Source organism: Meleagris gallopavo, chromosome 3 (genome assembly GCF_000146605.3).
Source record: "Meleagris gallopavo isolate NT-WF06-2002-E0010 breed Aviagen turkey brand Nicholas breeding stock chromosome 3, Turkey_5.1, whole genome shotgun sequence".
In the NCBI taxonomy this organism is placed as follows: domain Eukaryota; kingdom Metazoa; phylum Chordata; class Aves; order Galliformes; family Phasianidae; genus Meleagris; species Meleagris gallopavo.
Window position 1 is genome coordinate 10,528,583 of NC_015013.2, and position 20,798 is coordinate 10,549,380.

A 20,798-nucleotide genomic window follows, 5' to 3' on the forward strand; every position below is an offset into this window, starting at 1 on the left:
TTTTTAAGTACTACCATGACCTAAATTACAGCATCGTTTGGAAAAGGGGTTCACTTTTGGAATGAAGCAAAAAAAAAACCCAACCAACAAACCAAGTGTTCACTAACGGAGGGAAGGTTCAATCCACAAAAAAGCACCAGCTCCAGCCAGCTGCTAGACTGTCCAGGAGAGAAACTGCCTTCAAGCCCTGATAGATGGTGTCAATCCCTGCTGAAGGACAAGCATGCACCAAACATCTGATGAGATGCAAGATGCAAGGGAAGAGGAAGTTGTGCACATGGTACTGTGCCTGCCTTGGATCCTAATGCATCTGTGCACCCCCAGGAGTGAAATGACTGTCAGGGTAACTTCTGGACCCATATCCTTCTTTGTCCCATTGCAAATGCTTCCCCTGTCCTGCTTGCATTGGTGGAGCATGGACACAGGAATCCACTCAACTAAAAAAGAGTGGATCTTCTCATCAATGCTAAAAATGCACATTAGTTCATGGAGTCATCCCTGCTCAGGATGCCCGGTGCCTCTCAAACTATTAAATTGACCACTTTTTAAGGAGAACAGACTCTGAGAGTGTCACACTTAGAAAGGAAAATAAGCTGACAGTCTCTCTTTTCTAAACACAGAAACCAAACAAACATACATCTTAACATCAAATTCTCCTCCTTTTCCCCGCCTTAAATCCACAGAGGCTCAACTATACCTTGTTGATGACTGAACTGCCAAATTCCAAGTTTTAAATTAAAGCTTCTTTGAGCCATGAGAGCTCAAAAAAGCACTTGAGACCACAGAACAGCCAGCTACGTTTTTTCCCTTTTTGTCTTTTTATACTTTTATAATCTGATGCCTGGTGTAGTAAAGAAGGCAGCAATGTAAAAATGGCCCTTTGGCCCAATATATATTTTCCCTCTGGAGCTTTGAGCTATATCTTTTAATTTAATAGTACTCAAAATTTGTTTTCAGCACTGCAAAGCTTATGGAGTTAAGGAGAAACTGGAGCCTATTCTAACTCTGAAGCGAGTGCCTACATGGATAAACAGTACCTATGCTCTGGGCAGGGAGGTTACTCAGCCACTAACCCCAACAAAATGCAATGGGATAGCATGGCAGATGGATGCTGGCTCCCTGTGTCTCCTCCCAGCCCACTTTCCCCAGCTCTCCTGCCAGCCCCAGAGGACAAAGCCTCCAGCACAGCACCGCTGGCAGCCATACCTGCACCCTGCCAGCATGTGCAGTGCCACAATGGGTGCAGCCTGCCCACTGTCCAAGCATGCTAGAGAAGGTTTAGTGGGAGCTATTGGTAATAGGTGAACGGTTGGACTGGATGATCTTTTAGGTCTTTTCCAACCTTGGTGATTCTATGATTCTATGATTCTAACACAGCCAAAGGATTCTCACTGCAGTTTTGGCCATGCTGGCTCATCTCCCCATGCTGGGTCTGAAGGTACACCGACAAAAGGCAATCACCTCTCTTCCTGGGGGTATAGTCATTTATAGGTGCTGGAAAAGCAGAGATTCTATTAGAAAAGAAGGGGGCAGCATAGGCAAATTAATCAAGTAGCTTGGAATGAGCTGAAATGTTTGAGAGGAAAGAAGGTACACGATGAATGAAGGACTGCAGCACTGTGATATAAGGCAGAGCAGCTGGAAAGCAGACAAGACGTACACAGCAGGACTTTCTCAGTTTCTGTCAGAATTTCAGAGCTGTCCCACCATCACGTAACAGCACTCCTAAGGTTGTTGTACAACACCTGCAATGTGCAAACTTTCCACAGCAAACAAGCAAGTCTGCTTGCACACTTGAAAACATACATCACCATTTACATGGCTGTTCCCTTTGGGGGGAAAAAAATAAATCTTGTGTTATTCTACTAGCTTTTCCAAAGAAAACCAAGAGAAGATCCTGCTGGAAATGCATATGTGCAGTATGCTAGATCTCAGTGTACACCAAGATCGAGTCTTGTAAATTTGGTATTTCGCATGGTGTGATTCTAGGCAAAAACTGAATTCAGTGTCTGTGATTTCACAGATGGTCTGCATTCCAGCCTAGATTTGAGGACTCCTGAAAGACTCCTTACATGAGATTCCTTCTCCCATTATACTGCAGATGCAACCTGCACCCTCAAAGAGCAGCATCCCACTTCAGATCTCCTTTCTTGCTTTTGTACATCAATGCAAAAAGAAACATCCTAAGAAGCGACCCCAGTTCCCAGCCAGAAAGGGCTTTCCGTGATTACCTGTGACAGTTGACACCCTGGAAACATCCTGAGCCTGAGTGGAGCGGTTTCGATTTTGCTGCCTGCGCCTGTTTGTCGCTGACCTCGTAGTCCGGACGTGGACTTCACTCACTTTGAAGAACGCCACCATGAAAGGCTGCTTGTCATAAGGGCCATCTCGCCCTATAAGGCCTGCTTCTCTAGGGTTTACACTGAAACCTTCAAATCAAACAGGAGAGTTAGAGAAATTGTGCAGTTGGATTGCTATTTCCAGAGCTGTGGCATCCCCAGAAGCACTATTTCTTCTCTTCTTGATCATGCTGTTTCTCTTCTATTGCTTCCCTTCTGCCACTATAACCTACTGACACTTTTACAACAGCAACCTGTCCACCCAAGACAAGAGGCTCCATCGTGGCACTCAGCTCTTTGGACTCTTGTGGTACTTCTACTCCATTTTAGGCCTTAAATAGGTATAGAGAAAGATACATAAAACACAAAGCCTGATTGTCTCAGGACATTATTCTGCTGCCGGTGAAATACAAGGTGCAGAAATGGGTTTAGGAGATCTTTGAAGAAAGCAGAGGGCAAAGAAACAAGGTGTATTGCTCAGAGCTCAGGAACGGGCCCTCAGCACATTTGGGGAGCCACTAACATTTCCTCAGGGAATAGAGTGGACAATCCTTCTGGTCTCATTTGACCCCACAAGCATACCAAACTCTAAGATGAAGTGACAAAAAGAAAACATAATTAGAGGTTTGTTCCTGTAGAAATAAGATGTTGTTGTCTTTTTTTGTCATCTTGTGCTCACCTAGATCTTCTCTGTCCCCACTGCTTATCCTCTAAAACCCAATTTCATATTCCCTTGCAGACTCTTCTCTCCTTTTCCACCTTTCAAATTTTCTGTGAAATGCTATCATTTCAGCTGCCTTCACCAGCCCACAAAGGCAGGTTGGTTGCTCATTCCCAACATTACAACTGGACGCCGTTAACACCACTTCCAGACAGCATCCAAAAGGCTTGTGAGATGAACTTGCATTAACTGATCCATGACCTACCGTCGCGGGTCACCACGCTCAGCTGGAGTCCCATGTTGTGCTGAGGATTCATCACCCACATGTTACTGGTGGCAGTGACATCAAACTCCAACCAGCCCTCCTCCGAAGCCCATACTGCCCGTGTATCCAGCAGAAACAGGTCAGAGGCTCTGCAAAGATGAGTAATGACAAGATAGTGATATCTGGGTTTTTCTCCACTAGCTTTTGCTCTTATAGTGCTGGGGGAAACAAAAGCAGAAATCATTAAAAGAAATATTTACAGCTATTGAAAAACAACCCCCAAACTCTGCCTGTTTGTATCCAGAGTTCTTCCACACCATGCACATGCTTCTGCATGTGAAACAAGATTGCAAAGTTTTTTCCACTGTTTTCTAGGCTGGAAGAAAAGGAATCTCAGTCCTTAGGTCTGGGCGTTTCTCCATCAGCAAGATATTCATAAGCCACTCTTCTTCCTGAAGAGAGTAATTCTAGCCCTGGCAGGATAGCAGTCAAATTACCAGCACTTCCAGGCATTCAATAACTTTTTTGAAAGGGTTTTAGTGGTTTCAGCCCAACTTCCACAAAGCAGATCTACCACAATTGACAAAAATAAAATTAAAAAAATCAAGCAATACGCCAAGCATCAAAAACTGAAACAAGATGAACTACCATATGGCCCATAAAAACTTTTTGCTATGGTTTAGAAACATGGATTAGAGAGGGTTGTTCCAAGGATATTGGTACTGGCTCTCCTTCCTGGGTTTCAGCTTCAAATGCTATCAATGCCTTTTCTGCAGGATCAAGCAAGCCCAAAAATTCAGCTCAATGAAATCAACTGTAGAAGGACCCAGAGAAATCCTGTATACATATTACACGCATGACTTTTCTGTATAAGAAAGTAATGATTCCTGTCCTTAACAGGGGATCAGCATCACAAAGTAGATATAAGGCACCAGTCTCATCTTCACTTGCCTATGCCCCTGTGGAATTTTTTTTCTAACAATAACTCACTGAAAAAACAGAGTACCTATCCCTTCCACCCATCAAAGGTTAACTTCAGAAAAAAAGAAGTTTTGATTGAGTTACATTTTATTTTTGGCCAACTGCTATGTCATACTGCCCAGCAGCTTGGTTTACATGACATCACACATGGAAAAATAAGCACTTAAGTATATTAGGGCTCCTCGTGCGGCTATTTTTACAACGTGGAGGCCTTCCTCTGCCTTGCTGGTAGCCGCACTCTGTGGTTGACTCAGCAGCCTTTCCCACAGGAGTCTTTGCCACCGCTCCTCTAACGGAAAGAGGGTTCAGGGATGACTCTGACCTTCCCCTCCAACTGCAGCGAGTGGTCAGTGCATCTATCCCAAATCAAACAGCTCTGGCTGCAAAGCTGCTTGGAGCCCTGTAAGATCAAACCCTATATAGGCCTTCACGAATACTCAAGCGTATGGAATTAGTCAACTCTGCAAAAATGTAAAGAGGAGGCTTAGACCTTAATTCACAGAAACACACACACAATCACAGAATGGTTTGGATTGGAAGGAACCCTTAAAATCAACTAGTTCCATCTCCCTGCTATAGGCAGGGACACTTCCCTCTAGATCAGATTGCTCAAAGCCCCATCCAGCCTGGCACTGAATGCCTCCATGGAGGGAGCATCCACAACCTCCTTGGGCAAATTCCCATTGCCTTGCAGTTTGTAAAGGTACTTGGCTATCACAGACCTATAAAGCCAGAGAAGACCAAATGTCATTCATCCACTGAACTTCCAGCAGGATCAACTACATCCACGTCACTCCTGTGAGATATTTGCCTGACCTGATCTCACAGATTTCTAGTCTCTAGAACTTTACCATCTTTCCAGGAAGTCCAATATGCTTCTGTTTTGTTCGCTATTTTATCTACAATTTCTAACTAAAACGACATAAAAATCTTTTCTCATAACAATATCAAGTCTCCAGTCTCTCCTTGCAAGTCATGTTTTCTAGACTCAACTATTCTCATTGCTATTTTATAGACCCAGCTTTGATCAAGGTCCGACGGATCCAGAGCACAGTGGAGGGATAATCTTCACGTGCCTCAGAGACTGTACTTCTACTTGCATACCACAGAATAGTATTTTGGCTTTTTCACAAAACCCACGCTGTTAACTCATGACCGCCTTGTGATTCACTATAATCCTTATATTCATGCTGCTGAACTGCAGAGTACCCAGTCACTTCCTCGGGTGTATTTACATCAATGAATTCTCATGCCTAAATGTAGCTCTTCTTTCTACCAAATCACACTTTTTTTCCTCCATCATTACAGATTTGTCTTCCATTGGGTCTTCTCCATCTCAGTGTCCTCCAAAAATACAATAAGCAAACCGTCTGACCAAGGTACAGTGCTACCAAATGAGAATGCTCCACTTCAGCCCAGTATTTCACACTGTCTCTGGGCAAATTTAAATTCATTCATTAAATGCAGAAAAAGGGACAAGTGGTCTTTCCAATCCAGTTAATAATTTTTAAAAATAAAGAGTTAATAAATACAGGACTGTTTTTTAGTCAGTTCCTCCATTCAGCTGTCTTTTGCCCTGCTTGGCTGGATGAAGCCATGCAGATTCAGGTACTGCAGATACCACGCATACCGGATAGATATTAGCATGTAACATGCTCATATTTTCTGCCTCAGTCTTTTTTCAGTTAATGTTTGTTACTTGAACCTCACCAACAAAACATTGTGACTTGGCATTCCTCTGCTTCTAGAATTATGTGGGAAACCACTGGAACCTTCCCGTAGGGATGGCTTACAGAGGGGAACAACCTGCAACTGCTGCCATTTGTGGCAACATAGCTGCCAACAGAAAGGCAGGCTTCAGTGATGTGAATCCCATACTCCTCATCTTGCTCCTAATACATTCACATGGAAATGCAGCCACCTAACTGCCTTTGCTCATCTTTTTTTTTTTTTTTTTTCCCTGTTTTTTTCCTCAAATTCTGCTTTCTAAAGACCACAGAGAACATTTTATTCCAGTCCTCTCCTACTAGGACTGCAAAAGAAGGGAGGGAAGTGTAAGAGCTATTGCTGCTGCATAGCCTTACTCCCATTCCTGATTCTGGTCTCTAGGCTGACTTTGGCAGGGACCACTTTTGTTCTCTTGTTTTTGCTTACTGGGTCCATACTCTGACCTTACCAGTTTCAAAAGTTGGAGCCCACACACAGCAGACAAGCAGAGGTCTCCTGCAAGTGAAGGATGCTGCTGGATAAAGGAAAAACAACATCTGAAAATGGCAACTAAACCTAGTGGAGACAGTCTGCCCCCACTGGTATATGCATCAGCTTCTTGTCTGCACTAAACAATGCCACAAATTTCCCCTTATAGCCAGGTCAAGAAGAAAATAGTTTGGGAAGAATGCAGACACCATGTTGAAGAGTGCTGTACACAAGCAAATGTCCATATTCAAGGCAAAATCTTAAGAGTGGACGAGAAGGTAAATCTTCTCTGCCTAAACCTGCCTCAGGGTTTTTAGGCAACTATTGTTACATTTTACTGTTACTACAGTGCTCAACAGTCTCACTTATATTTTCAGTCTGCCTAACCATCTGGATAAGTTTAATTAACGACTTCCATTATGAGGGTGCTGCAGGCATGATATATATTATTAAAGACAAACAAAAGGAACTAAGCCTATGAGCTGAAAAACCTTCCTGAGACAAGACAGGAGACATTAATCATAGAACGGCTTTGGTTGGGAGGGACCTTAAAGCCCACCCAGCTCCCATTCTGTGCCATGGGCAGGGCTGCTCCCCACCAGCTCAGGCTGCTCAGGGTGCCATCCAACCTGGCCTTGAGCCTCCAGGGATGGGGCACCACACTTCTCTGGGCAGCTGCGCCAGCACCTCACCATGCTCTGTGTAAAGAATTTCTTCCTATCATCTCGCCTAATTTTGTCTCTTTTAGTTTAAAGCCATTTAAAGTCAGTCCCCCTCCTGTAATCCCTTCAAGTGCTGACAAGCTGCAACTGTGGTCTCCACAGAGGAAGATGCAAGCTAAGGATTCCTAACTCAAACTAGGATCATTCTGTCCAGGATCAGGACCCAAGATACTGTCTCAAGTCCCAGGAAAGAAATGGAAGTCTTTCCATGGCCTTCAGAAGACTCTGGAGGAGGACTGAGAAGCTAAGGTCAACAAAGCAATCACAAGTGGCTGCAATAAACAGAAGGAAGTACACAGTTTACGGAACCTGTGTGATTCAGAAGGCAGGATTTAGCTCCAGTGTCCACAGAGAGTAATATGATTTGTCAGATATAAATATCAGATATTGCTACTATTCTTAAAACTGGCATCCCAACCATGCACTCAGGGCACTTACAGGAGAAACAGCTTGCATTTAATTTCAGTGCTTTTTCCCCCCATAAGAAAAATATTTTGTTAACTTAAACCTCTGTGTAAACCTTTCAAGAAAACGTCTCTGGGTGTTAATTCTCTTTAATTGAACACTAATTAGATTAGAATTTAGTCAAATTAGTAACCAGGTCAAGTGATTAATCTAAGTAACTATACTTAGTGAAACATTCCCATTAAAGTAATTTCTCTGTTTTGGCTGCACATTACAACATGGAACTTTGCTACACCAAAAACACCAAAGCTATAAAAAGCTAACTATAAAGACGCATATGTTGAGCTAAATTTTCTACTTTCCCACCCTCCCTGGCCTTTTTTCCCTGAGAAGGCAGGAGTTTTACCAGGGAGACAGTGAGAATAAACAGAACTCTCACCTTCAAAATGACCAAGTTAAAGATCTCTTATTTTAATTACAGAGCTCAGAACAACATTTTTGGCCCAACTTCAAAGCTAGCAATTACACAGGTGTTTAAAGGATTGTTACGCATCAACAGCCATTTACCAAAGCATTAATTACTTTAAATCTCTAAAACTTTCCTCATCTGAACCTTTTTGTTTACTTTTCTTCAAAGACAAGTTGACATAATAGTCTAGACTGCCTAACAGCAGTTTCTCAAAAGGGCATTTTGAACAGAAATGTATGGGATTTACATTTTAATTAACACACTTAGTAAATACTATTTTCTTCTGACTCCCTCTGGATATGAGTCTTTAGTTTGAACAGACACTGCCTCTCTATAAAAATGATTCTGCACATAGCAAACTATGAAGATTATTTGCTCTTATCAACTAGCGACAAATAACTGCACTCTTACAGTTCTTACAGAGTTGAATGGAGCTCTAAATAGAATCAAACCTGGAAATCACAGCCCTTCCAAAACTGTAGATCCACCATCTTTCAAAAGATGCAAGTCCATAAGCTCTTAAAAAATGTTATTATTTATAGAACAAGTTGTATGTGAAGCTCATACAGCATAAGGCACTGCCAACAGATACTATATAAAGTCCTAACAACTTTGCATGTTTAAATGATCATTACTCCAGAGATTTAAAAGCACCATAGAAAATCTCATCCATCAACGCTCATTCATGCACAGAGCTTCAGGCAAGGAAATGCCTGCACCTGCAACAAGCTGTCATGGAAAGCAAAGGCAGTCTCTATCGTTATAGGAAAAAGAAGAAAGACTCTGTTTAACTGACTTGAAGAAGCTATGCCACCTCTGGGCCAGGGGAAAGGATGTGCCCATCCTATAAAAAGTTTTTAGAAATGAGAAAGAAAATATTAGATGGTTTCAGCCTAGAAATGAAGCTACTTCCAGAACTAAATAGGAAGCCAACAACTGGGTACTAATTTGAAGGGAAATGCACAGAACGGAGTGCAGGAACGCGTCTGAAGGGACAGGCAGGTCAGCTGGGCTTCACACTGCTCATACCACCACTGCTTTGTCTGATAAAAGCTCCCAAGAGCTGAAAAGGCTGTCCTGTGTCACTGCAATTGCCCCTGCAGGTAAAGTCTGCAGGGGTGTGGGGTTAACTTCTGTAGACTCACTGGAAGAGCAGAGGGGTTTTAAGGCTGCACCTGGCAAAGAGGTGAGAAACCTTGAGCTGGCTGCTGGACGTGGCTCCCCCAGCCCAATAGTGGGGAAAGCTCAGTCTACATGTCCGTGACCAATCCCAGCAAAGCCAGCACTGATATTTGAGTTCAAAGGTGTTTCCTCACATCCAGCGTATTCAGGTTGTGAGCTTCACAGCTCTCAGGAATGAACACTTTACCCACAACAACAGTGAAAAAAAAGAAATCAGCCCAGATCAGATGGAAAGGACACATATTTCTTATTTCCTTGACAATGATTTACGGACGCTAGAGGGACATTCTAGTTGTAATGATGGTTAACAGTACTACTACTCAGCATTTCTGAGCCATGGAGGAGAGTGTAAATGTATGTAAGAGAAACAAGGCGCTTACGTAGCATTCTTTAGTTTTAGCAGAAAAAGCCATCTGGTTATGGAACTGTTAAGTCTCATCCAGAATAACTGTGACTTTTGAACTACTAAAAACAACTACCCGACAACACAACAAATTGCATACACACAGTGGGAGTTGAACTGAAATGCTGACAGACACTTCTCTATAGCATCATGGAAACAGCTCTATCATATACAAATATATGCACACTGTATACAAACCTGACCCTAACTTGAAACAGATTGATGCTGGCTTTGTCATCTGTGTTACACAACCCAGTCCCAAATCCAGTTGAGGACAGTTATTTATTTTTTAAACTATAAACACTGCCGGCAAATCATTTTGCCCTTTAGATTAGAAGCTCGGATCATATTTGTATAAATATCCTGTTGCAAAGAGGAAGACTTTATTACCGCCGTAACAGGCAGCTAAAAAGTGATGACAACCTTAACCCTTCCAGAGCTGTGCTCAGCAGAAGAACGTGCTCTTGAGACACTGGCTGGGGAGGGCACCCTGACGTCCACATGTGTCTCATCACATCGGAGGAATCTTTCTCAAGTTCTCATATTTCATTCCAGGTGCAAATGAAACTGTTTAATAAACGCTGGCCATTAAGGTATGGTATCTGCCTTTGATCACTAGCACAGGCCTCTGTGTTTTTCATAGATCGGTTGTTTAGACAGTGGGGGAGTGTTGCGAGGTCTGCATTAACAGGATATTTACACTTGAAAACACACTGATGATCCAATCTGAGGACTAACATCTTTGATCAGCCACAGAGTGCCTTCCCTCCCTGCTCCTGACCTGACACCTCGCTGAGTGAGAGCGAGGAAAAATCGAGAAAGGAGAAAAAATTAATGATCTGTTTCCAGAGACAAACTAATTTCCTCCTTTCCCTTGCAAAGGTCTCACTTACATAGCAATCCAATCCAAAAGCTATTGAAAGTCACAGAGGGCTTTGCTGGTCTTCCACAAAACCAGTTCTTCACCTCAGAAACAAGGCCGTGCTTAGCCCAAGAGGGACAAGCATCATGTCCCCACTTTCTACGCATGCCAACGGAAGGAAAAAAAAAATAGGGAGAAGAAGAAAAAATCGCACCCCAGCTTTCAAAGAGGCCACAGTCTATCTCGATCCCCAAAGCCATCCCACTCAGAGTAAACCAGAAGCCACCCCAGCACTGCCATGCTCATCTCCACTCCGCAGTCAGAAATCCACACAACCAACAGCTGACCTATCCTGAAGGTTTCATTCATCTCTCTGCAACATCCCACTGGCATCTCCAGCAGTTTGTGCTACGACAGAATGCGGCTGCGAGCCGTGGCTTGGTTATAAAACAAAAGCTTAGTTTCCAGGCACTATTTTTTTAACCTTACGAAAGGGTGGAAGGAATGGGGAGATGAAAATATTACTGACACAAGTGAGTCAGTATTAAAAATGTTTTCTTTTTGAAGAGAGAATGTGCTCAGACCACACTGTCCACAATGTGTGTTTCATTGCCTGGAGACTCCGTGAGTATCGCTTTCATATTTCTGATTGCTTTTAACATGGAGAGTGCCAAGTTGCTCCCTGAAGGTTTCCTGCTGTTTCAATAAGCATTGATCTCTGAGCATCCACACTCTTTCTGTACACACCCCTACCTAGGAGACCGTCTCAAATGGCTGCATATAATCTTTTCTTTTAGCCTTGCCTATGCTGGCAAAAATAAGTTTGATAATTCAGCAGAAGGTAGAGATTTTAAGTCTCAGGTTTTGCTTTGCTTGTAGCCAACATGCTGTGCCCTAGGGAGTTACCAGCAATGCCCTGTGATTCTGCTAAACAGAGCCCACATTTGGATTGGAGTCATACGCTGACGCTGTTATTCCCCAGATTATCTTCTTGGTTTTTTTGTTTAAGGAATTCTGAACTCAGCCACTCCCTTAAACTTCATCTAAGCAAAGGGATACTTCCATGCTCAGGTGATAATTTGGATATACTGAATCTTCCTCTTTACAGATCTCCTACCCTTGCAAACTCATTTCTTTGAGAGGAATGGAAAAGTTTTTTTCATTTACATTTTTTTCCCTCAGTGGTGCACACTACCTTTATGAGGAGGTTAAAATCCATTTATACCAGATGCCCTGGTAAGAGTTGTTTGCAACCAAAAGTATTTTAGTATCTACAAATAATTGTCACAGGCAACTGTTAACCTCATAAAAGCCACGATTACGATGGTGCCTTTGAACTTTCTGTTGAGACTGTCAACACTGTCTGAACACCATTTTCTGTGGCCTTCAGAGGTGAACTTTCCTAAGCAGAAGGAATATTTGCCAACAGAACAAGATGAAGGAAGTTGCTACTTCAACTCCTTATATGTCACCTGCTAGCTCACGAGTTAAACTTCAAGATCAGTACAGACTCTTCTTTATGCAATAAAATATCATCGTATGTCAGGAAATATCAGGCTGTTATTCAAACTATTAGTCTAAAGGAAGTGTGACACAATATTTTTTTTAAGTCAAAGGCAGCTGTTATTTTTTGGCTCATAAGATGTCCACTAAAATGCAACAGAAGCCTTACAAATATTTAGCAAGTTCCTTCAAAAAATAGTGTTAGGGTTTTTTTTTTAACCTTCTACAGCTTTCAGCAGGAAAAGAAAACCCTACATACCAAATTAGTTCACTTCCCCAGTAAAAGCAAGTGAACTGATGAGAAAAACAAAAGCTACTCATAGAATACAACTCTTTTAGGCATCCTAGAAGAATCTGAGGCAAAACAAACCACCGAAAAGATTTTTTCCCCTTACTAAAAGCTATTAGCAAACAACTATGATTTTTTACTATTTGTTCTCAAGAATGTTTATCATCCATAGCCTACCCACATCACCAGTGTGGCTGTATATTTGAATCTCCAGCAGGAACAGCAGCTAACAGAGTCAGAACTTACACTGAAGGCAACGCTGAGGGTAAGCTGCTTCTAATACCCTAGATGTCTTTTACCACCTGCATATTTTAATACTGAGAGGTTGATTAATATATATACTTCTATTTACAGATACGTACAGAGAATTCCTATGTGTGTACACATTTATACACAAGCATGTTTTCACATGTGTTTGTATCTTTAATATAAACACGATACGGTCCTTTGGGCTGAAAGGATAACATGTGAAGAAGGTCACCTCCTTTTCACAACTGCATGAATCAACGAGCCGCATTTTGCCACTCTTGATTCACAGATGGTGTGACAAGTCCTGCAGACTCACCCAAATCACGAGTTCCTTCAGCCAAATAAATCCCTCCTTCCCACCAGCAAAAATAAATAAATAAAGGAGAAAGAGAAACAAAAAGGGAGCCTGGAGAGACTGGATGAGTCAGAGGTCAGTAATGAACTACAGACACTCATCTCTAGGTCAGCAGTTCATAGTGTGCCCATGGCAGGAAGGATGGTGAGCTGCTGGCAGTCTGGACCTAGACGAAGCTACCTCACTATTTCCAGTCCCAATAGCATGTCAAACAGCAGGAGGAAGGAGGATCAGTTTATTTATCATGAAAGAAATGATACACTCACCAGCTTCCCACTGAGTCTAGTTTGGAGACCAGCATCCAAGAAGCTGCTCATTACATGCAAAGGTCTTTCGCAGCCAGCTCTGCCCAGCACACATGAAGGCTGAAGCACTTCTTTCCAAGGGACATGAACTGCAACTTCACTGCACAATGTGCTTTTTGCAAGTTTATGGCATGTTGCTCAATGGTGCCAGCATCATTCCTGTATACAGAACTAAGAGCTAACTTCCTAACAAAGATGTCATGAATTTGTTAGTAAGGTTTGTCTATCCTGTGATTTATTCTCTTTCTTGCAGTGTATTACTTGCTTGTTCAGGTTACTCTAAAATATTGCTATGAACACATAAAAGTCATCATTTCTCTTTAAAGGAGACAGGCCTGACCTACTCTGTGCTCTACTTTGCTGATCATCACTAAACAGCTTATCTACCACTTCCATCAACACTTGGCAGAGATTTTTCCCCAGATCCAGAGATGGGGTCTGTCTACGTGAAATCTAAAACAAGCCAACATTCACAATTATTTTTTTCCCCATGGATGAACAATGCAGATAACATCTATGGAATGTGCATGACCATCTGACTTCCTTCTCTTCTTCAAGTGGCACTGAGGTAATGTTACCCCAGAAAACACTCCAGCCTACTCACAAAGGGAACAGTGTCCCTCAAAACACGTTCTTCACTAACACGTGTAATATTTCTCTCTGTTTTCCCAAAGGCCACACCCCCCACAGAATAACAGTTAGCTGCTTGATGTTGCCCTCATAACAGCTCTTCATCAAAAACAAATCCCCTAAATCCACTGGCAAGGCTAGAAAAAGATGGACCAGAAAGGAAAACATCTAGAAAACCTTCACAGAAAAGAGATGGAGATTTATTTTAAACACTGCTGTCCCTGATTTTTTTTTTTTAACTCTGCAGTAGAGTAACAGTTATAGTCCTGACATGCTTCACCAGTACTAGTGAAATATCTTTGTACCACAGCACTGACACCATTGACCACGCATCTCCATCTTTCTTTACCTTGCATAGTTCCTTCATCGGAAATATTACCATTTTAAAATTAATCAACCAGTTTACTCTTCTTTGGATTTTTGTGTCACTCTTTCTACCTCTCACTTTTGCCTATCACATCACCACTGAAAGCCCATGAGTGGTTTTGTACTTGTGGTCAGCATGTTGAACCTTCTTTTGCCTTATTTGTTTTAGAGTTGGTCTAGTGGAGAGTAGGTCAAGATTGCACTAATCACTTGTAATTTGTAAAATGGCTATGATTTTTATTCAGGTAGTATCAAGATGAAATGGGATACATGTATTTCAGTATGCATGAGCAATGCCAGAACATAATGTCTGTGGTTTAAAATTCTGCGGCCTCGCACCAGATTCTTGCTCTTGGTACTGCTATCAAAAAGGTCACACCATGGACTTTCTCGGCTGAGGCCCATTTTGTAACCTAGTATGCCCATTTCCCACAAGGGAAGTACTGTGCAGCAACACATCCTTTTCATGTGCACAAAACTTAGTCCCATTGAGCGTTCCTTCTGGCATCATCCCTCCCCAGGACAGGAGGTGATGGCCTACCTGTTTGGATGTTCCTGCAGCACTTGGTAGATGCTGATAAGGAAAGTTTGGTTTTTAAAGCTCTCCACAACGCAGTCCTTGTAGATCCGAAACTCGGCAGCTGTGACAGCCTCGCCTTCAGGAATCTGAGACAAATTGAACTTGAACTCCTTGTGGTGCTGCTGGTGAGGGGTGAACTCCTTGTCGTACTCAACTGCAGATGGGAAAGGAAAGACAAAAATGAACCGTGAATAAAACTTAACAAAAAATGGACTCCACAAGCTGCCACCTGTTCCTTCAAGAAAACAGGAATCATATTTATTCTCCACACACAGCCTTGGTATGTGCCAGGAAAGATTATGCAACTAAGGCCTTTCAAACACAGACTTGGAAAAGATGAATCTAGCCTGTTTGAGATTTCTGCTTTTCTTTCTTTGATTAGTGAAATATGACCATGCATTTTTCTCCTGATTAAATCCACAAGAACTCTGAAGCTATGATCTCCCAGGTTTGTGCTTTAGACATGAGACCTCCTTGTGATTTGAGTATGATTAATGTGGCATTCCTCTTAAGGGCTAAGGCCAACCAAACACTTGGGTGCCCCTTCCTTTTGCAGGAGCTTATTTGAGCCTGAGAGAACCAAGGAGGGATCATCTTTTCTGCAGTCATCCTCCCTGGCCTCAGACCTCCTCGGATAAGCTGTCACGTACAGAGTTTCAGGTGCAAACCAGAAACCCTCCTTCTCCTGGTCTGAGGATTTGCATTTTCTCTGTTTTGGGTGCCCTTTGCAAATTCTACTTCTCATCCCAAGCTTGTATCATTTGACTGCAACTAGTTATAGATTGAATTCGATTAATTGCTCAATATTTCTTCTAGTTTTCTGTTAGAAATTGCTTAAAACATTAACACATTATATAAACACACATAACTATATCTTTGAGGGCCCAAGGGAAAAGAAAAACTAAACCCAAAAAATCATTCCCACCCATGTAACTGAGGCATTATACATCAGTGATGAATAAGTCACCATTACACTGTCACTAGGAACATGATCAAACTCAGGGAAGGCAGTGATGGAAGCATAGATTCCTTTTCACTTCAGTGTTGTGCTCACTTTTTGTTGCTTTCTTTTCCTCTTTGATGCATCAAAGTGCAATAGTGTTCCTAAGACTACCCTCACAACACCCTATGAGGTAAGCTGCAGTCCCCATTTTACAGACAGCATACTGAGTCACAAGCAGATCGACGTATCCCGCTTGTGGCGGGGCCAGGAATGATGGCCTACGCACTTGACGTTCATTGCTTTATTCATGGGTGACCTTCTTGAGAGCAGATGTATCTACTGGCTGCTGGAAGTGGCCCACAGAGATTTTCCTCTCTACCTTTCCCAACTGCCTGTTCCTCTTCATCCCCCAGTCTCAGTTTCGTCAGTGTCCTCTCCCTTTCCTCTGGCAGCCCTTTCGTGTGAGCTGCCTCATCTGGCTGGACAAGCGTCCTGGCTCCATCTGAGACACTTAGTCACATCCTTCTCTTTGAAGCTCGCCTGGAAATCCTTTCACCTCCGCATGGCTTCTGCTAAGCACTTTGTGGGACATCGTGCCTCAAGGTGCTGCCTTAGCAGCTGCCACAGGGTGAAACAAATTACTGGCCAAGTCAGATCCCGATGCCAATTTTGGCACTCTCACAATGTTATCTGGGCAGTTTGGATGTCAAAAGACTGAAAGATGTGGGTGACTGGACTCTGTGACTTCCAGAAAGGAGGTGGTAATACTCAGTCACTGCATCAAATCAAATGACGCAACACCATCAAGCAATTAATTCACCCGCCACTGGGAGCATCTGCTGCCACTTTTAGCCAGTAGTGACCCTAGAAATGTTGGACTGGTTGGTGTCACTCATGTGGCCACTGTGGGGAAGGAGAGCTGCCTGTTGACCCCACGACTCGATGCAGGGCACGCATTCTGAAAGAGAGTAGTCACTTATTTTCAGAAACTTGCCAGGGTCCAACCATTCAGATGCCATGTTTGGCTGTCCACAGCAGAACAACATGCCCAGCCTGGCCTCTTGCTTGCAGCTACAACATGAGAGGATGTAATTAATGGTGAGAGAACGTCTACACCAGCTGTTTTGGAGAGACGGAGGGATGAAGCAACCAGTCTCGATTTAGAACTCACAACATCCTTGCTTGCGGGTGTAACAACCTGCTGAAACCCTTGTCCCTTTTCATATGGCCAGCAGGAAAGGGCACAATGCATCACAGAAAGGCTGCTTTTCCCCAGACTCATGGCTAAGAACAGTGGGCAACAACCTCACCACACACGGTAAAGAAAGACCTACGAGGACAAGGGGAAGGAAGAACACTGTCAGTACTGGCAGCAGGCTCTAAAATTGCAGTTTAAATGGGATATAGATCTGCCCCTCTACTCAAAAGTCAAACACAAGCCACAAAAGGGGCAAAAAAACACTCAAATCACCCACCGCAGAGCATCTAGAGTAGCTGCAGGTATGGTGTTTGACTCTGAGTACCCTTTCCCAGATTATAACTTGTGTGATATGTTTACAATAGTATTTTCCTGTTTTTTTAAAACTTTCTTCCTTTCCCCCGTCCTTGCGTGAGCACCTCTGACAATCAGAGAAGCTGACCACACTGATTACAGAGGAAGCATTCAGACTGATTTTGTTATCAGGACTGGCAGAATAAACAACCTGAAACACACAAACAAGTAAGCCTTTTTTTAATCCTTCAGATTAAGTATTTTAGCTTCTTCTGTTACAGTAAAGGCACATTCAGAACGGCTCTAAGTGGATGGTGTCTTTCTCAACTATGTTCAGAAGTGTCCCTACATCATCACGGGATGGAAAAATAAAACCTACATTAAGTTTGTATGAAGGGAGTATAAAAGTTTAATGAGTTGGAAAGTTTTTTTGGCTATGTATCTTCCCATGATACAATGGAGAGTGCTTTTTTTTTTCCCTTGTGGGAGTGGTGAGATATTTAAGTTCTATATACTCATTGTCACCCCATCAAGTTCATAATCAAGTGTTTTCATTCAGCAAGACAGCTTAAAAATATAAAATGCCAACAGTTCTTCTCTGGGGGCTTTTTATTCCCTGGAAACAGTTCATTTTTAACAAAGAAGTCAAGTTTTAGAACAGTAAATTTTGGAAAGGGAAGATCCAAGCTGCTGGTTCCCAGGATTACCCGGTTTGTATTGCTATCGCATTACATCACATCAGATGACCTATTATTCAAAATGCAGATAGCGCATGCCAAAGTGCAAGACCACAGCAAAAAGAAGGAATCATTTCTCAAGCTTCTTTCCAATCTTTTTCCACGCAAATTTGTTCAGGTTGGTCTGACCAGAGAGATGGTAAATCCAAAGCTGATTTCTGGCTGAAAATGGACGCATGCAAGTCTCAGCTTCACAAAGCCCTGCAGGCTGAATGCAAGGAGCATTCCATAACCTATCCGCATTGTCAGCCAGCACATTAGGAACAAGCCAGGCAAAAAATAGGGACAAAAACAGGTCATGATATAAACTGGGTGATATAAACCTCAGGTTCACGCTATTATTCTGAGCATTCTTACTCTCCTGTAGAAAAAGATCCTTAAAGGCTACAGATTCAGGCAGACACACTGCAAGCAGAGTTGGGTCTGAGCTACGCACCCTAGGAGTTTTCGTTACAAGTCATTCCAAGCAGAATGGATGTGTGCACACAAAGCGTTAACAGAGAAGCCTGCCAGTAGCTCTTTACATCCCCCTTTACAAATATTTTTAAATCCTATACAAACAGAACACTATTGTTGAGCAGTTAGAAAGACAAGAATGTCAAAATTAGGGTTACTGTGGTTTTGAATTTTGTATATTCTGAATTAGTTTTGCAATAGTCAATTTCAGAACAAAATGTTCTTGGTTTAAAAATAACACACTGCTTAGAGTACTAGTTACTTTAAAAGCAGTGCACAAGAATAACAATAATAATTAAAAAAAACAAAACACAATGTATCTATTTTGGTTACGATGCCATCCTGCTTCCAACTGTATGAGTTGCATACACCTTGGACCAAAGTAAATCTAATTCTGATGGCAGTCATTGAGATAAACTTTTCTCACATGTAGGAATTTTCTGCTTTTCTTAAGTAAATAGAATGCAGAAACAAAGGACAACTGTCATTCCTGAGTAAACACAGTTTTCTTTCAGAACAACAGTACTAAGAATTACAATATTTGGTATTTTTTTTAAGTTCTTAGATGTTGAGGAAGTGTTAAGTAAGGTATTCAGGTGACAATCTCAACGGTGGCCTAAGAAAGTCTTTAGCTCCTGTTCTAGGAGCTCAAACCAAAAATAATAAAACATACAGCTCCAAAAGCAAACATTTTTATAATATATCATCTGCTAAATAATTATAATTTCAGTGGCAACCTGGCTCTTTGGAGGGGGAAAAAGAAAGAGAGGGGTCACAACTGAACAAGACACAACTATTTGGGATGGAACATTCTGCGTCCATTAAATATCTGAACAATCTTTTGCACCCGAAGTGCTTCACTATGACTTGGCTTTGTAGGCCCACTGGAACCACAATCCAGCAAAAGCAACAAGCATTCATCACTTTTCACAATGAGTTTTGCACAAGTATTCATGAATTAAATTTGAGTACAAAGATATTACTTGCCATTTCTTCTCAGCCTCCATGACCCCTTTTTTAGTAAAGAAAGCCCCTGAAAAGCCACTAACAGGAGATTTGCCACCATAGCAACATAAAAAGATCAGAGAAAATTTCTCCATTTTATTTCACCCCTTTCTACATTAAGCAAACAACGTTTATCATATCTGGAGCAATGAAGCTGTAGGGTAGGTCACAAATACTTGAAGCATTACCACAGCTTCTACAGTCCAACTGACAGATTAAAAGTGACTTTTATTACTAAGATACGAAATATTTCCTCAATATTATGTAAAATAGAACAAGAAGAATGATCAGTACAGCCCAAAGTGTACAACATACCCATTCAGCTTATTACAATGGGAAGATTAGAAATGTAAAAGGCTTCACAAGTACTTTCTGTTTGATAACAGGGAACAGGACTTGAGTCATACCAAGTGCACCACAGGTGCAACAGTAAAGCAGCAACAGGAACAGACAGCTGCTGGAAATAGTGAGATAAAGGATTGCTGCTGTCTCTCTTGCACTAAACCACAATGTACACCAATGTCAGATGGACATCAGGCTCCAATGGCCATGATCATGGTGGCAGATCCATCCTCCATGTCACGTGTGTTCCCCACACTTCCAAATGATAGTCTCATACACTGCAGGCTTCCAAAAGTCTGATCCTTCCTCCTCTGGGCCCTCAGCCTCTCAGACACCTCCCCTGGATCTGCAGTACAGCATGAACAGACCAAGCTTCATTCTGAAGCCAGCTGAAGCTCTCTGGGTATAAATAGTGAAACTTTCACATTTACAACTGCTTGCATACTTCACGATAAAAGCAGCTTTTCAGCAGCAAGAAGCCAAGATACTCAAGGTGGAATTTCATATTGCACCTGCTGTTTATCCCTCTGGGTTCAGCTGAGGTGGTCTAGCTCTGTTAAGATGAATGTAATGCAATTGGAAGTTAATGCCTACACAGCTTAAAAATAATAATATAAGAGTCAAGGCCAACGAACTCCAAAAGGGCACTTTCTTAGAAACAGCTATAATATCACATCTGGGCCACCACAATATAAAGTGGAATTACTCCACTAACTTCTGTGGAGCAACGCCAGCTTATGTCCGATGAAAACCTGGCTTTATGCTCCACAGTTGTGTGTGCCAGAAAAGAATGATTCGGAAAAATAATCCATCATTAATCCAACCCCAATGTAATTATGGAGATTAAATTTAAACAATAGCAAATCACTCTCTAAACATAGCATTCTAAAGCTTCAAAAGAGGAGGGCTTTCTTCTTTTGGCTGAAAAATACAACTGAGCTCCTCTTTGTGCTGGGAATCAAGCTGGAACCGACTTGTAAAATCAGATTAAAACAGTTGCACAACAGCTTCCTTTCAGGATTCCTGAATCAAAAAGCCATTTAAAAATCAAAATAATGCAC

The 20,798-nt window shown here is 42.1% G+C and overlaps 1 protein-coding gene across 1 annotated transcript in view; it reads right to left on the reverse strand.

Annotated features, from left to right (window-relative positions):
• The window catches only part of BMP6 (bone morphogenetic protein 6), an 83,910-nt gene that overhangs the window by 6,775 nt on the left and 56,337 nt on the right, over nt 1-20,798 (reverse strand). The window contains exons 2-4 of the mRNA XM_010708455.2: nt 14,724-14,916; nt 3,266-3,414; nt 2,232-2,429 (exon numbers count right to left, since the gene is read on the reverse strand). Of these exons, the coding sequence (XP_010706757.2) occupies nt 2,232-2,429; nt 3,266-3,414; nt 14,724-14,916 (540 nt within the window). The remainder of the gene's footprint in view (nt 1-2,231; nt 2,430-3,265; nt 3,415-14,723; nt 14,917-20,798) is intronic.